The sequence below is a fragment of the Protopterus annectens genome, chromosome 2.part0 (genome assembly GCF_019279795.1).
Source record: "Protopterus annectens isolate FY-2018-M chromosome 2.part0, PAN1.0, whole genome shotgun sequence".
Taxonomy (NCBI): Eukaryota; Metazoa; Chordata; order Ceratodontiformes; family Protopteridae; genus Protopterus; species Protopterus annectens.
The window spans coordinates 267,409,598-267,422,828 of NC_056728.1; the positions used below are offsets into that span (position 1 = coordinate 267,409,598).

At 38.9% G+C, this 13,231-nt stretch overlaps 1 protein-coding gene across 9 annotated transcripts in view; it reads left to right on the forward strand.

Moving 5' to 3' along the window:
- LOC122793060 (synuclein alpha interacting protein) overlaps window positions 1-13,231 on the forward strand; it is a 2,145,219-nt gene that overhangs the window by 1,703,154 nt on the left and 428,834 nt on the right. For all 9 annotated transcript variants that reach the window (XM_044060745.1, XM_044060746.1, XM_044060744.1 and 6 more), the window contains one exon: window positions 9,734-9,913. In XM_044060745.1, the coding sequence (XP_043916680.1) occupies window positions 9,734-9,913 (180 nt within the window). The remainder of the gene's footprint in view (window positions 1-9,733; window positions 9,914-13,231) is intronic.

The following is a 13,231-nucleotide window of genomic DNA, read 5'->3' on the forward strand; positions in this document are numbered from 1 at the left end:
TGAACCAAACATCATATAAAATGAAATGGTTATTTCCTCAACGGTAGTTACTAATCTCAGGGATTTAAAATATCTTCCAGAATACATCTTTTAAATTATAATTACACTTGACAACTTTGCCCATATATACCTTTCTCTACATTTAAATAAGATCATTCAATCAATGTTCTCAATTCATTATTTCTGGGAATCTTGCTGTTTAGTGTACTTTCAGTCAATATAAGTGTCTCATTAACTTTGCATGCATTTTCAGACCTAGTGCATAAATTACCAGAGCTAACTTTAAGCAATATTGCCTACTGGTTTCTGTCCCATAACATATGAAGTAATTTTGTATGAATCGCTATGACCTGGTGCAAGCATTCTTAGAACTAACATTATACAATATTGTCTATCTGTTTCCAATATACAATATATTATGTTTCCTTTTTCATTCAATCAGGAGCTTTTGTCAGCATGAAGTGACAAGAAGACGGAATGGATAGTTATTTTGACAATGGTAGTCAGTGATCTCAGTGGTTTTAAAACAGTTTACAGTGCAGATGTTTTGTATTCTAATTATATCAAACAACCTTTTGCATTTTTAATTGTAACAAACAACCTTCTGCTTTTAAATAGTTTTCTTCAGCTAGTGTTTGAAGTGATTTATTTTTGTAAATCTGCTATCTAGCCTACTTTCAGTCAATGTACTTATCTTGTTAATTCTGTATACATTTATAGAAGTAGGAAGTCCCTTCTGACACCAAAGCCCCTCAGCAACAACTTATATTTGTAAATAGCTGATAACTGTAAATTACCAGAAAATAATGGAAGTATTGTCTCTTTGTTCATTATCGTATAAACTTCTGAAGGGAAATCTGTACCTTGCCTTCCAGTACACTAGGGTTCCAATGGTTCTGGATTTCTTGCATCTCCACAAATCCAGCAATCCTGCAAATGCCAGAACCAAAGATCTAAATTTCCATTAGCAAAGAAGTAAGACATAGTGGTAAGATATTATGTAGCACATTCCCCAGCTCTAGAATAGACTCCTCTGGCAGATCAAGCAATGTGATACATTATCTTCCTTCAGATAGGGATTGGATGATTGGATTCACAAATTCTCCCCTGGCTTGGCTGGCCTAGCCCTCCTTGAAAAGGAAATAAAGTCTAAGGATAGATATTGGCAGGGCTTAATGGTTGCAAGACTCACTCGTCTTGTGTTTTTTAAGATTCCTATGATCTAGTGCATGCATTACCAGAGTTAACTTTAGACAGTATTGTCTAATGACTTCCATCACATAATGTAATTGTTTCAATTTTCATTCATCATGTACTTGTCTCACCCTCCTTTCCCCACTCTCATAGTATCTTAGTTAACTGAATGTAAACACTGTTTACAGTTTGAGAATAATACATCATGCAGTGTACCCCCCCCCCCCGCATTCATTAAACATAAGCTCTTGTTCTTAAGTAAAATGTTGGCATATAATACTTATACCATTATATTTATATTAAGCCAACAGTTTTTTTCTGTCTAGAACTTACTGATTACACTGAATTTAAGGTGTCTTTCAGAAGGCAGTCACATTTTGATAATATAACATCCTTTTTTAAGTAGTGTCCTCATTCAATGTCCATAGTGCATTTTTATGGAATCTTCCACTTTTTTTTAAACTGTTTCATTTCCTTTATTTTATCCATCATTTTCTTTTGGAAATCAGGAAAGGGCTTTTGCAGGAAATCTCTCCTTTGAAGTGCTTTTTTGCACCTATATTGACTGGTTGCTTATACCCAGGGTTGCCAGATTTCCGACTAGCCACATAGGGACAAACAAAAGTGAAGACTAAAAAAAAAGGTCTTTCACTGTGAGTGAAGACTAAAAAAAGGTCTTCCACACCAGGGTCTTTAATGCGGAACATCAGAGTTCCGCATTAAACAAAAGTAGCTCTGTGTTTATTTTTTATAAGCACGGAGCTGCTTCTGTTTAATGCGAAACATCGCAGTTCCGCATTAAACAGAAGTAGATCTGTTTTGCGATTTTTTGATTGACCCATATACCAGTATATGGGCCAATCAAAAAGTGCAAAACACAGAGCTACTTCTGTTTAATGCGAAACATCGCAGTTCCGCATTAAACAGAAGTAGCTCTGTTTTGCGATTTTTTTGATTGGCCTGTATACCGGAGCTACTTCTGTTTAATGCGGAACATTGCAGATCCGCATTAAACAGAAGTAGCTATGTTTTCCGATTTTTTTTGATTGGCCTGTATACCGGTATACGGGCCAATCAAAAATCACTAAACACGGAGCTACTTCTGTTTAATGCGGAACATTGCAGATCCGCATTAAACAGAAGTAGATCTGTTTTGCGATTTTTTGATTGACCCATATACCAGTATATGGGCCAATCAAAAAGTGCAAAACACAGAGCTACTTCTGTTTAATGCGAAACATCGCAGTTCCGCATTAAACAGAAGTAGCTCTGTTTTGCGATTTTTTTGATTGGCCTGTATACCGGAGCTACTTCTGTTTAATGCGGAACATTGCAGATCCGCATTAAACAGAAGTAGCTATGTTTTCCGATTTTTTTTGATTGGCCTGTATACCGGTATACGGGCCAATCAAAAATCACTAAACACGGAGCTACTTCTGTTTAATGCGGAACATCGCAGTTCTGCATTAAACAGAAGTAGCTCTGTTTTGCGATTTTTTGATTGGCCCGTATACCGGTATACAGGCTAATCAAAAATTGCTAAATACGGAGCTACTTCTGTTTAATGCGGAACTGCGACGTTCTGCATTAAACACAAGAAGCTCTGTGTTTAGCGATTTCTGATTGGCCCGTATGCCGGTATACGGGCCAATCAAAAAAAAAAAAAAAAAAAAAAAGCAGAGGCTGCCCAGGATTTAAACCGGCAGTGCGGGACTCGGGATCAGGCTGCTGATCTTGGGACAGTCCCGCCCAAATAGGGACGTCTGGCAACCCTGCTTATACCCTCGCCATCTTCTTCTGACTCCTGCTGTTATCTCTTTGCAAGTTCATCTTGTGCTTGATAGGTGTCTGGTTATATTTTTAATCCAAGTGGGCAGGCAACTTGAAGTAAAGCAGGATCCAGCAACTTGAAATGAAGTTTCATTTCTGTGCAGAGTCATATGAAAGGAAGAAGGCCATTTCTTTTAGTTTGTTTTTGATATGAAAAGTCATTATCTACATAAGGCCTTGTGTGCCCAGCCTTTAAGACTGTTGTGTTCCTCCACAAAATAGAGACCTTTCTGTGTTCGCTGGCCAGGATTACCCTGCTCACATTTTAAATCAGTAATTATTGCTCATCTTTTAAACTTAACGGTATCACTGCTACTGATGTCCAGTTACACTTTGTTTTCATGCTCTGTAAGAACTGCTGTTGGACTGACTACTTTAAGTTCTCTGTAGACCTAGCCTTTGCTGCTTGGGTTATGGCTGAAAAGGGTCTACAGGATCAGTCTACCTACATATTTATCAGATGATTAACTAGATAAGCCTTGATGCACAAGTCAAACAAGTTAAAATGCAGTGTACAGATTCGCTTTTGATCACTGTTGGCTTTGAGATCCATAAATCATAAGTGTGTAATCAGAAATTTGGATGCATCAAATTGGTGACCCATGTTCTTGCTGCATTAGACACACTGTAAAGTAGGTTGCCAAGTATATTTAAATGTGGAATTCTTTCCCAAATTTTGGTTTATTTCTTTGAAACTACAGTAGTATGTTACTGTTTTCTACTTATGATCCATTAATGCATGCATCACCAGGTTGGGAATTCAGACTGTTCTCTTTACCTTGCTGAACCCACAGATCAGTTGTATATACTGAATTAGCCCCAGGAGGTCAGTATGTGTGCATCTTTAACAGTAAATGTACAACAGGGAGAGGTTACAGTATATTTACCATTATGGTTACCAGAATAATGCCCAGCACAGTAATATCATGGTTGTTGCATCAGAGCACTTGGTTCTCCAAGTCATTTTTTGGCTGGGGTGCATTTTCTCCTTTTGATTTTTTTTTCTTTAAGCTGTGGTTCCCCCTCCATCCCAAATGCATGCCATATTTGTTGTTTAATCTATCCTGCCATTTGTCTTGTACTTGTCTCTTTCATAGTCTCCTGTTATGTCATTTCACTCCTCCAGTATAAGCTAGCATTTGGCATTGACAAATCAAGCAGTGTATGCTGCTTGCGCATGCACATGCATGTGTATGTGAGTGCGCATACATGCACAAGCATGTACACATAAGTGTGGGAGAATGTTCAGTTTAATCACGAAGGTAACGTTTATTTAACTATAGTTCGAGTGAATAAACTATTGCACATCAGTGTCATACATTATGGTTATGCAGTATTTTATTTACTTTTTATCTTGTTTTTTTTTCTCCTTTGCAATGGTTTGCCAAGTTATATGTTTTTTTTCCCATCTTTCTTCATGGATTGAAAGTACAGGCTTGTACACTGCTTATCTTCCAGACACTAGGTTGAATCACTAATAAGAACCATTGTCAAAATGCAGAGTCACATAAGAAAAATACCTATAGAAAGTCAGTATCAGCAAGAAGTTTCAACCTTCAGGATGCTGTTTGCATGGGATTAAGAAGTGAGAACCTATAGAGATGTGATGCAGAGTTTGTCAACTCTTGATGGTATTTTAATTTGGTTAGTCTTGCACTTTCTGTGCTGGTACTTGTTCCCTTTGAAGGGTGGAAAATTTAACAGTGGTGGTAAGTGAGATTTCCAGCACTGCAATTTGATGATTTGCTGAAACCTTTGTTTAGTGAATGTTTTACCTTTAGTTTTGCCTCTTCAGATCAGCAACTAGTCGCTTTTGTGCATTTATTGTCTTCATTGTTTCATTTAACTTTCTGATGAAATAGTTAAAGTAACTAATTCAAGGAAAAAAATGACAGCACGTTGCTTTATGAGTAACCTCATACTTACATTTATGTATGCCAGATAAGAGGTCTTCATTATCCTGACTGTAAATCTGTATGGAGAGCTCACATAAGTCAGTGTTGAATCTAACATCAAGGCTGCTGCCTCCCCCAGGTGGAGGTACTTGGGTTTGTCTTCTCCACTGGTCAGCAACTGGCATTCTTTTTCTAGAAGCTTCGCTGCTAGGAGATAGATGCTTATGCACACCCACAGCAGTACATGTGCCGACATCATGCATTAGATAAATAATCCCAATCACCGGTTCTTTTTGCCACTGGCATAGTTTGAATCTTTCGCTTTGCTGTTTTCAGTAGAAGTTTCTGTATTCATATGTCCTTTTATTTCTTGAGTGTTTGCTGAAATTTGCCAATGTCCTACTGATAGAGAACTTATCATAGTACTGATGGGGGATTCTCTTATGACACATAACAGGTATGATAAAATTACTGCTCCTGAAACATTGCTTGGAAGACTGGATGTCTTGTACTCTTCTAAAATGTAGGTCTACATTTTGCATGGCGTTCTAGACTTTGCAGCAGTTGGAGTTGCACTTGACATGCATGAATTCAGTTCTCCATTTCTTAAGGTGTGCATCCTGAGGTGTTTGTACCACCTTTTCCTTAGATGATTGGCATGGTCCTTCTTTCTGTCTGATGCCGAGAAACAGCCCTTGCATCACAAAATAATAGACTGAGGTATGCAGGCTGAAGTTTCATCTTTGGGACTCCAGTCCCAAAGTTTAGCAAGGCTGGTCATTTTTTTTCCATTGAGTGAGCCCTAACAAGGCTTGCAGCCCAGAGGTAAGAGAAGCATTTATGGGCTCTTGGTGGGAGTTAGTCACTGGTGCAGGATTTTACCCTTAAGGACCTTGGTTTGATGCAGTCATCAGCCCCATTTTAGGCCTGTCCCCCTAGCAGACAGGTCATAGTCAGCACAATACCCTGAATATTCCAGTCACACATTCATGCTAGTGCTCATGTAGGCCACTAGGCTGTGTCTTTTTAGATGCACTTTATTATCCTCCCTTAAGGGCTTTCACTGCAATTCCTTCAAAGCCAGTGATTGGGGGTGTCTTACAGCTGGGGTTACCTTTTGAGCTTATTCAGCCTTAAGAGCATGCTGTGGTGGTTGAAGCTTTTAAGCATGGCTAGCAGCAGGTTGTCTTGCTCCTGGCTGAGGATTTATCTTGGGGAAATTTCTTGTTATGTATAATGCATTTGGTTGCATGAACTGTTTTTCTGCTGCCATAAGAGCATTCACTTCTAAGTTTGGAGTTTGCCCTTCCCTTCTGATCCCTCCCTTCCAGAGGGGTCAGGGTGCCCAGGCTTGGGTGCCTGGGTATGGACACAGGCCTGGCCTGATTTTTGACCTGACTGATTTCTCTGGCATGAATGCTGTCCCTTCATGCGCATGCTGTTGCATTTGAGGTCTCTGAGCTAACCCCTCTACCAGTTTCAAACCCATCAGTGTTGGCTTCTAATTTAGGACTGCCAGACTGGTGGCCTTTCTACCTAACTCCTGATGAGTAATCCTTCATGTGGCCTTCTTGTTATTGTTGATGAGTGTTTAATGGTGAGGAGTAGCTTGCTTAGCCTCCCCTTAATCTCCTTGAACTTCCTGACATTTGATTTGAGGTTGCTGCGGACTCTCTTCTCTTGGCTTGGCACATGCCCTGCTATGCGGTACCCTTTTGGGCAAGGTGCATATGGATGTTAACCCTTGCTGTTTTTTTGTGTACTTCAGCCCTTTTTGCTGTCATACTTTCTCATTCACAGTTATGAGCATGGCTGAAGTAAAAATGTGTTTGTAGTTGCTTAGACTCTCCACTGCATGTACTCGTCTGCAGTCCATTCTGGAAGGCAGCACCAAAAACATGACTTAACTGGACCTTTTGGGTTGGGCTGCTGTGTGCTTTCCTGAAGGATCATGCTTCTCCATTTCTACTGCTTAGAAAGCAGTTTGAAAGGGGTACGGTATTGCCCCCTCCACAGATTTTGAGGGGGAGTAGCCCTTTCCTTTGCTGATTTTGAGTCTTATTGCAGATTTCATTGACTTAGTTAAGTCTTACTCTTGACCCCCCCATTGTGGTTGTGTGTGTCATAAATTTGGTTGTCAGCCTTTGGATGATTCTAGAATTTTTTCATGGCTCTGGCCAGGGATTTTTGTGAAACAACTGCCAATTTTTTTTTCTTATCCTGATGGCCTTCAGAGTTATTCCTTTGGGAATGACTCTCAAAGTATTGGCAAGTCTCTTCTTTAGATTCCACAGGGATGAGGGTCTCCATTTGTATGAAACAACACTTTATACTACCACAATGTAACTGTTGTGGATATCCATGCCATTCCTGTTTGATAGTTCAGAATCTTCATATCTGATTTCTTGGCGGTCTTCTGACCTTGGTAGACAGGGGAGGACAGGACTGAGGCAGAACTCTGGCTGGTCAAGCAGTTTCCTTGTGAAAGCTATCTTACATCCCTTTTGGGGATTGCCCCCCTTCAGGATACTTGAGCTTCATGTTCAATATGCTTCCCTGTCTGCTATTGGACCTACTGTTGTGGTAATGTATGTGGTCATCCATGGGCTAATATCCCTTTTTATTGGCTCTACCTGTACTTGTGAACTCATTGCTGTGGGCCTGATATGAGTGGACCTTCTCCATCCTGTTCAGGAACTTGGTCCCCCTCCTCTTCCTCTTGAAGGCATGATTTATTTCATCATTGAATTGGCCCTTTCTTGTCCAGTTTCTTTTTGGGAGTGGAAATTGTGGGAACTGAGAGGTTACTTCCTTCCTGGAGTGGTACAACCATATAGACCAATCCCATGATTAGGCATATCAGTGGTTTATCCCCCTGAGGAAGTGATGGTCAATAACTACCACCTTCACTCCTTCAGAGGTGTGCATTTATGTTCTGTGCATTGGTGGGGCTTCTGCTTATTGGCCTTAGCTGCAATCATATTTGTTAATTCTCTTTGTAAGTAGTTGTGTCTGGTGCATACTTGGTCTGCCTTTTGACAGACTTGGTCGCAGTGGCTGTTTGGGACCATGAAGTTCTCTGCCACCTGTCATTCGCACCACCCATAACCACTCTACCTTTAAGACCTTACTCCATTCCCATCTCATACCTTCTGGGAATGTTCATGCTCTCACCCTACATAACTCCCTTCAGCATTATACCCTGTTTCTCACTCTTCCTTCCTCTCTCTTCTCCTTCCTCTCACTAAGCTACCATAACTTTTAACCCTCCTTTCTTCCCACCTCCTTACACTCCTCATACACTACTTCTTACTATTCTCTGTTTTCTTACTTGACACTTAACTCCTCCTGTCCTCCCTCTGTACCCTGCTGTAACTCTTATTTGATACCTATTGAAAGCTCCTTCACCTCTACTGTTATATTTTCCACTGCATAAACAAAGGCATTTGTTAATACTTGCTGACATTTTTTTTTTCAAATTTTCTTTTAAATTTCTTCTGTAAACTGTATACTGTATTACTCATTTTTTAATGATTTGTCTAAATTGTATGTCTTACGGAGCTTTTCTCCCCTGGACTCCATTGAAAACAGGCTCTTCTTGACCCAATGGACTATCCCGGTAAGCAAACTGTAAAATAAATAAATAAATGTGTTGTAGCCCTGACCAAAACTCTGAAAGTTAGGCCTCATCTGGGAAGAGGTTCTTCATGACTCAGACTTTTAAGCTGGTCCTGGGATAATTTTCCTGTTCCTTTAACCCTAATAGCTTACTGATTTGGCTCATGTCAATGTTAGACTTAACAGATGTATGAAGAGTACCTTTTTTGATGAATCAGAAATACTGTGTGGGGAAGTTGCCCCTCAGAGAAGCCTCAGATGTTTGACAGTTTGATTGCAGTGTAACTTGGGTAGTTTTGCTTAGGTTTATACTGTATATCATTTGTTATCAGTAGGGGTCAATCTTCATTATTGTTTTTGCTTTTCATCAAAGTGATCACTAATGGTTTGGGGAGAACAAAAGGCAAACAGGGGATTAGGTGGGCTTACATACTGAACATGTAATGTCAGGGTATGTGCCATCACCTGTGCATGTTCATTCCTGAGTTCTGGAACTTCCAGAAAAAAATATGCAGATTGTTTGGTGGAGAAATTAACTGTAATCATAGGACCCATGAAGTGATGTCCTCTTCATAGATCAGCTGTTGTAAGAATGTGTCTGTTATTTCATTGCAAAGAACCCCTGAGGGCTGTGATGTTGTACTCTGTTGAAACTGGAGTTATGATAATGTAGGTCTGCCGTGCTATGGGGATTTTTGCTGTTCATGTGTCTGTGTGCTAAGACAGTTAAATGTCGATGAGAAGCAGTGCTTCTGTAGCCAGATTTCCATCCAGTAGGTTATAAAAAATGTAGTATATTTAGTGGAGTAAGGTTGAACCAATTGTTTCTTTTGATGTACCACATAGTCATGGAATGTTAAGAATTCTGTGGTGGTGCCCTTCAGTGCGTTATTATGGAAGTGTCGCTGTATGCTTATACTATAGCTTGGGTGGTATACCATTTATAATGGATTAATCTTGAAAAAGTCTTAAGCTACTCAGGTAAAAGTTTAAATTGACTGTTGGTTACCACTTCTATAATGACGCTGTTAACTGTATAATTAGTAAAATAACTGCATATGTGCATCACACGTCATTACTGTCTTCGAAACAATGTAGATATTATCCGTTACAGTGACATATCTGGTGTTGGTACTTGTTTGGATCTTTGTTCATTTATGTAATAACATCTTTGTTTTCTGTTTTGACTGTTTCAGCCACATCTAGCAGCTGATAATCTGGATAAGATCCATGATGAAAATGGAAACAATCTGTTGCACATATCTGCCTCACAAGGACATGCTGAATGCTTGCAACATCTAACTTCGCTGATGGGGGAGGACTGCTTAAATGAACGCAATATTGAAAAACTCACTCCAGCTGGTTTAGCAATCAAGGTGATTGTTTTCAGAATGTTTACTGAATCTTAAAAATATGCAACACTATGATACTCCTGTAACATCTAGTATCTGTTAGCTGCAGTTGTGACCCAATATACATGTATTGTTTGTTACATAATACTTTGAATGTGACGAAAAGGTAGAATTGAGTAAATTATTTTGGATAGGTAGTCAGTAGGAGAAACACAGCTAAACACATAAAACAGCTGTATCTGTACACGCTAACTGTAACAGTGATTTAGAAGATTTGGGCAGCCAAACAGGTGGACAAATGCAGTAATGCCTGGTAGGGGAAAAAAGTGTCTAGGGAAAGATATATGTTTAGTATGCTGTCAACATGTCAGAAGTGAGCACATAATAAATTTAGTTTTTACGAAGTGCATTTTTTTCTATAATTATTGGAAATGATGTAAGCTATGTACATTCATCTGATGTTTTATATGCAACAAAAATAACTTAGTATATGACTGACCTCGTTTTGTTCACACACATGCAAACACACACACACACACACACACACACACACACACACACACACACACACACACACACACACACACAAGCACACACTCTTTCTCTCTCTCTACACACATGTATATATATATATATATATATATATATATATATATATATATATATATATATGTGTGTGTGTGTGTGTGTGTGTGTGTGTATACACAGACACTATAGCAGCAAAAATCACTTTTACTCTTTCCAGCTATTCAAATATTCAAACAGCTTTATTTGATAGACCATCTGTCTTGGCTAAGCTCTGATGCTAAAATCGCAAACCTTAAAAGTGAAAACAACATGTGGAATCAGAGTAAGCTTAGAGGCATATGTTATCACCACTAGACTTCATTGACTCATTTCATTATTTCTTTTCATCCAAGCAAGAGAGGGAAATTATGCTGATTCATGAAGCAAGATGAGGTTGGTGAGAATTCTGCAGATCCCTGCCATTTGTCTACAAGGCAGTAAGAGAGGTTAGAGCACCCTTGAGAAGAGGGGAAGATGAGCATTGTTAGTCACACTTTTCCACTCTATGTAGTTAACTATGCCTGCATAAAGTGGAAGCATTTGTGTTTATGTAATTCTTTTCTTATTTCAAAATTAATTTGTACACAGTGCTAAGACTGTGAAACAACTGAATCTTAGGCAGCTAGCAGTGGGCACTCCCTTACCTACACACATGGTTTGGAAATGCATATGCCCATTTTATAGGAGAGTTGTTGGCCAAGACAGAGATAATTTTTGGAAATAATACCTTGAATTAATTTACTTATATGTACACATCCAACAGGGCAGAATGAGGATCAGGACTCTTTGAATAGCATACCCGTCCTCAGCTACATGCAGCCACTATATTTTTTCTGTAACCTCGTTTTTTTGGCTGGGACAAGAACCCATGACCTTCAATTCCACAGGCAGATGTTCTATTGGGTGTCCCACCTTGGCATCTATTAATGGTGCAGATAAATATTTGCTTTTCTCAGTGTAGAAATATTTTCATTATTTGCATTGGAAATGTGAATTAACATTCCTGCAGTGCTCTTGTGGAAACAGATTGATAGCACAATTCTTGTCCCTCACAGAGATATTTGACCTGCGTCTTGGACAGAATTCCATTTGTTCCAATGTGTATGATCTTGGAGATGTACAAACAAGTAGAAAAAAGTGAAAAAAATATTGTATGCATATTTTTGAGTATTTGCATTAACAATTAAATAAATACACTTGCAGTTCTGGGTTTGCCAGAGTTCTCTCTTCCTGAGCAATGTAACAGATGTCGTCTGGCAGGGGCATCTTAGGTTGGTTCAGCCCTTTACAGTGTGAATAACTGTGGAACTGCATAAAAAAGCAGAAGAACATACCAATGTTTGAGTAGAGTTATTTTGGATCTTTTGAAGTCATGAGTAAATATACTTGCCAAGTACTTGCTTAACAGTTGAAGGTCAAGAGAGAGTGTCCCAACCAGCCAGTTGCACATGACCTGCACAGCATAGGAAGGACCTCACTTGTTTCATTGTGTATAGGAGAGACTATCATTATGTTGCTTGTTGAAGAATTATTACCAACTGCCTGTAATAATGTAGAGCATTTTGTTGATTTATTTATGTGAATAGTGTTTGTGTATGCTGTTAATCTGATAAGCATTTTCTGTGAATGGTTTTAACTACAGATGCAGTTTGTTGTTGTGGTGTTTACTTAAAATTAGAAAGGTGCCTTAGTAACAATGTAGTTCCTTGCTTTAAGTTAACTCTAGTTTTAAAATAAAAGTTTTTCCCTCTAATGATTGATTATTTAAGCTGTGTGCATTTAAACCTAGGAAGATGCAGATGCATCATACCTCTCAACTGTACAGATTTTCACAGAATGTCCAGATTTTTGCCTTATATTTGTGGTCCATTTTTCATAAAATTCTGGTTTTGTGGCAAATTAGTGGCAGATTGTTAACAACTGAAGTTAGAAAATAATGACAGATATTTGAGTTTCAGACTTGATACCCTTCATAAAATATATGCTAATGCAAAACCTGTTATTCTATCAACTTTCCAAGTTTGTAAGAGCAATATTTAAAAATTGTCCCTATTTTTGGACCTTTGTCCCACTTTTATTTATGGCTGTGTCCAGATTTCTTGGTCTAAGAGGTTGAGACATATGATGCATCTGTCATTGAAGAAGTCTTTTTGATACTATGTTTTAGTTCAGAATTGGGAGACAATAGCGCAGCAAGGGTGGGGGTAAGGGGGCAATTGCCCCGGGCACAAAGTGTTAAGGGGCACAATCAGGAGCTCTGAGTCCTGCATAATGCATGCATTTTTCTCTATAACAAAATGCTGGTACAGGCACTTGACTTAAGAACCTTTTTTTTTTTTGGTTGTGAAGAGCTGGGGGTAGCAAATATGAAGGATAGGCACTGAGGGCTTAATGAGACAGATATGGCTTTGTTGAGAGATTATGGATTGTGATGTGTTCAATGGCATTTTGCCTTTCTTCAGATGAAGATCTTATCCTTTGTTAATGTGTGGATTATATTACATTCATGCTTTGAGGTTCAAAGTTTGTAACAGTTAGTTGGTTAATAAGTAAGTACTAGGCAATCAGTCTGTACACTAGTAGATGTCTGGCCAACATTCAAAAGTTCCATCTAACCTCAAAGAAGGCAAGATGTGATAGACTGGGGTAGAATTTAAAGTTGCCTATCCAATTATTAGAGGGTCTATATTAAAACATTGAACGCTTAAAACAGCGAACGATGTTTCATCTACCCTGTTCCAGCAAAAGCTGAAAATGTCGACACCTCAGAACAGC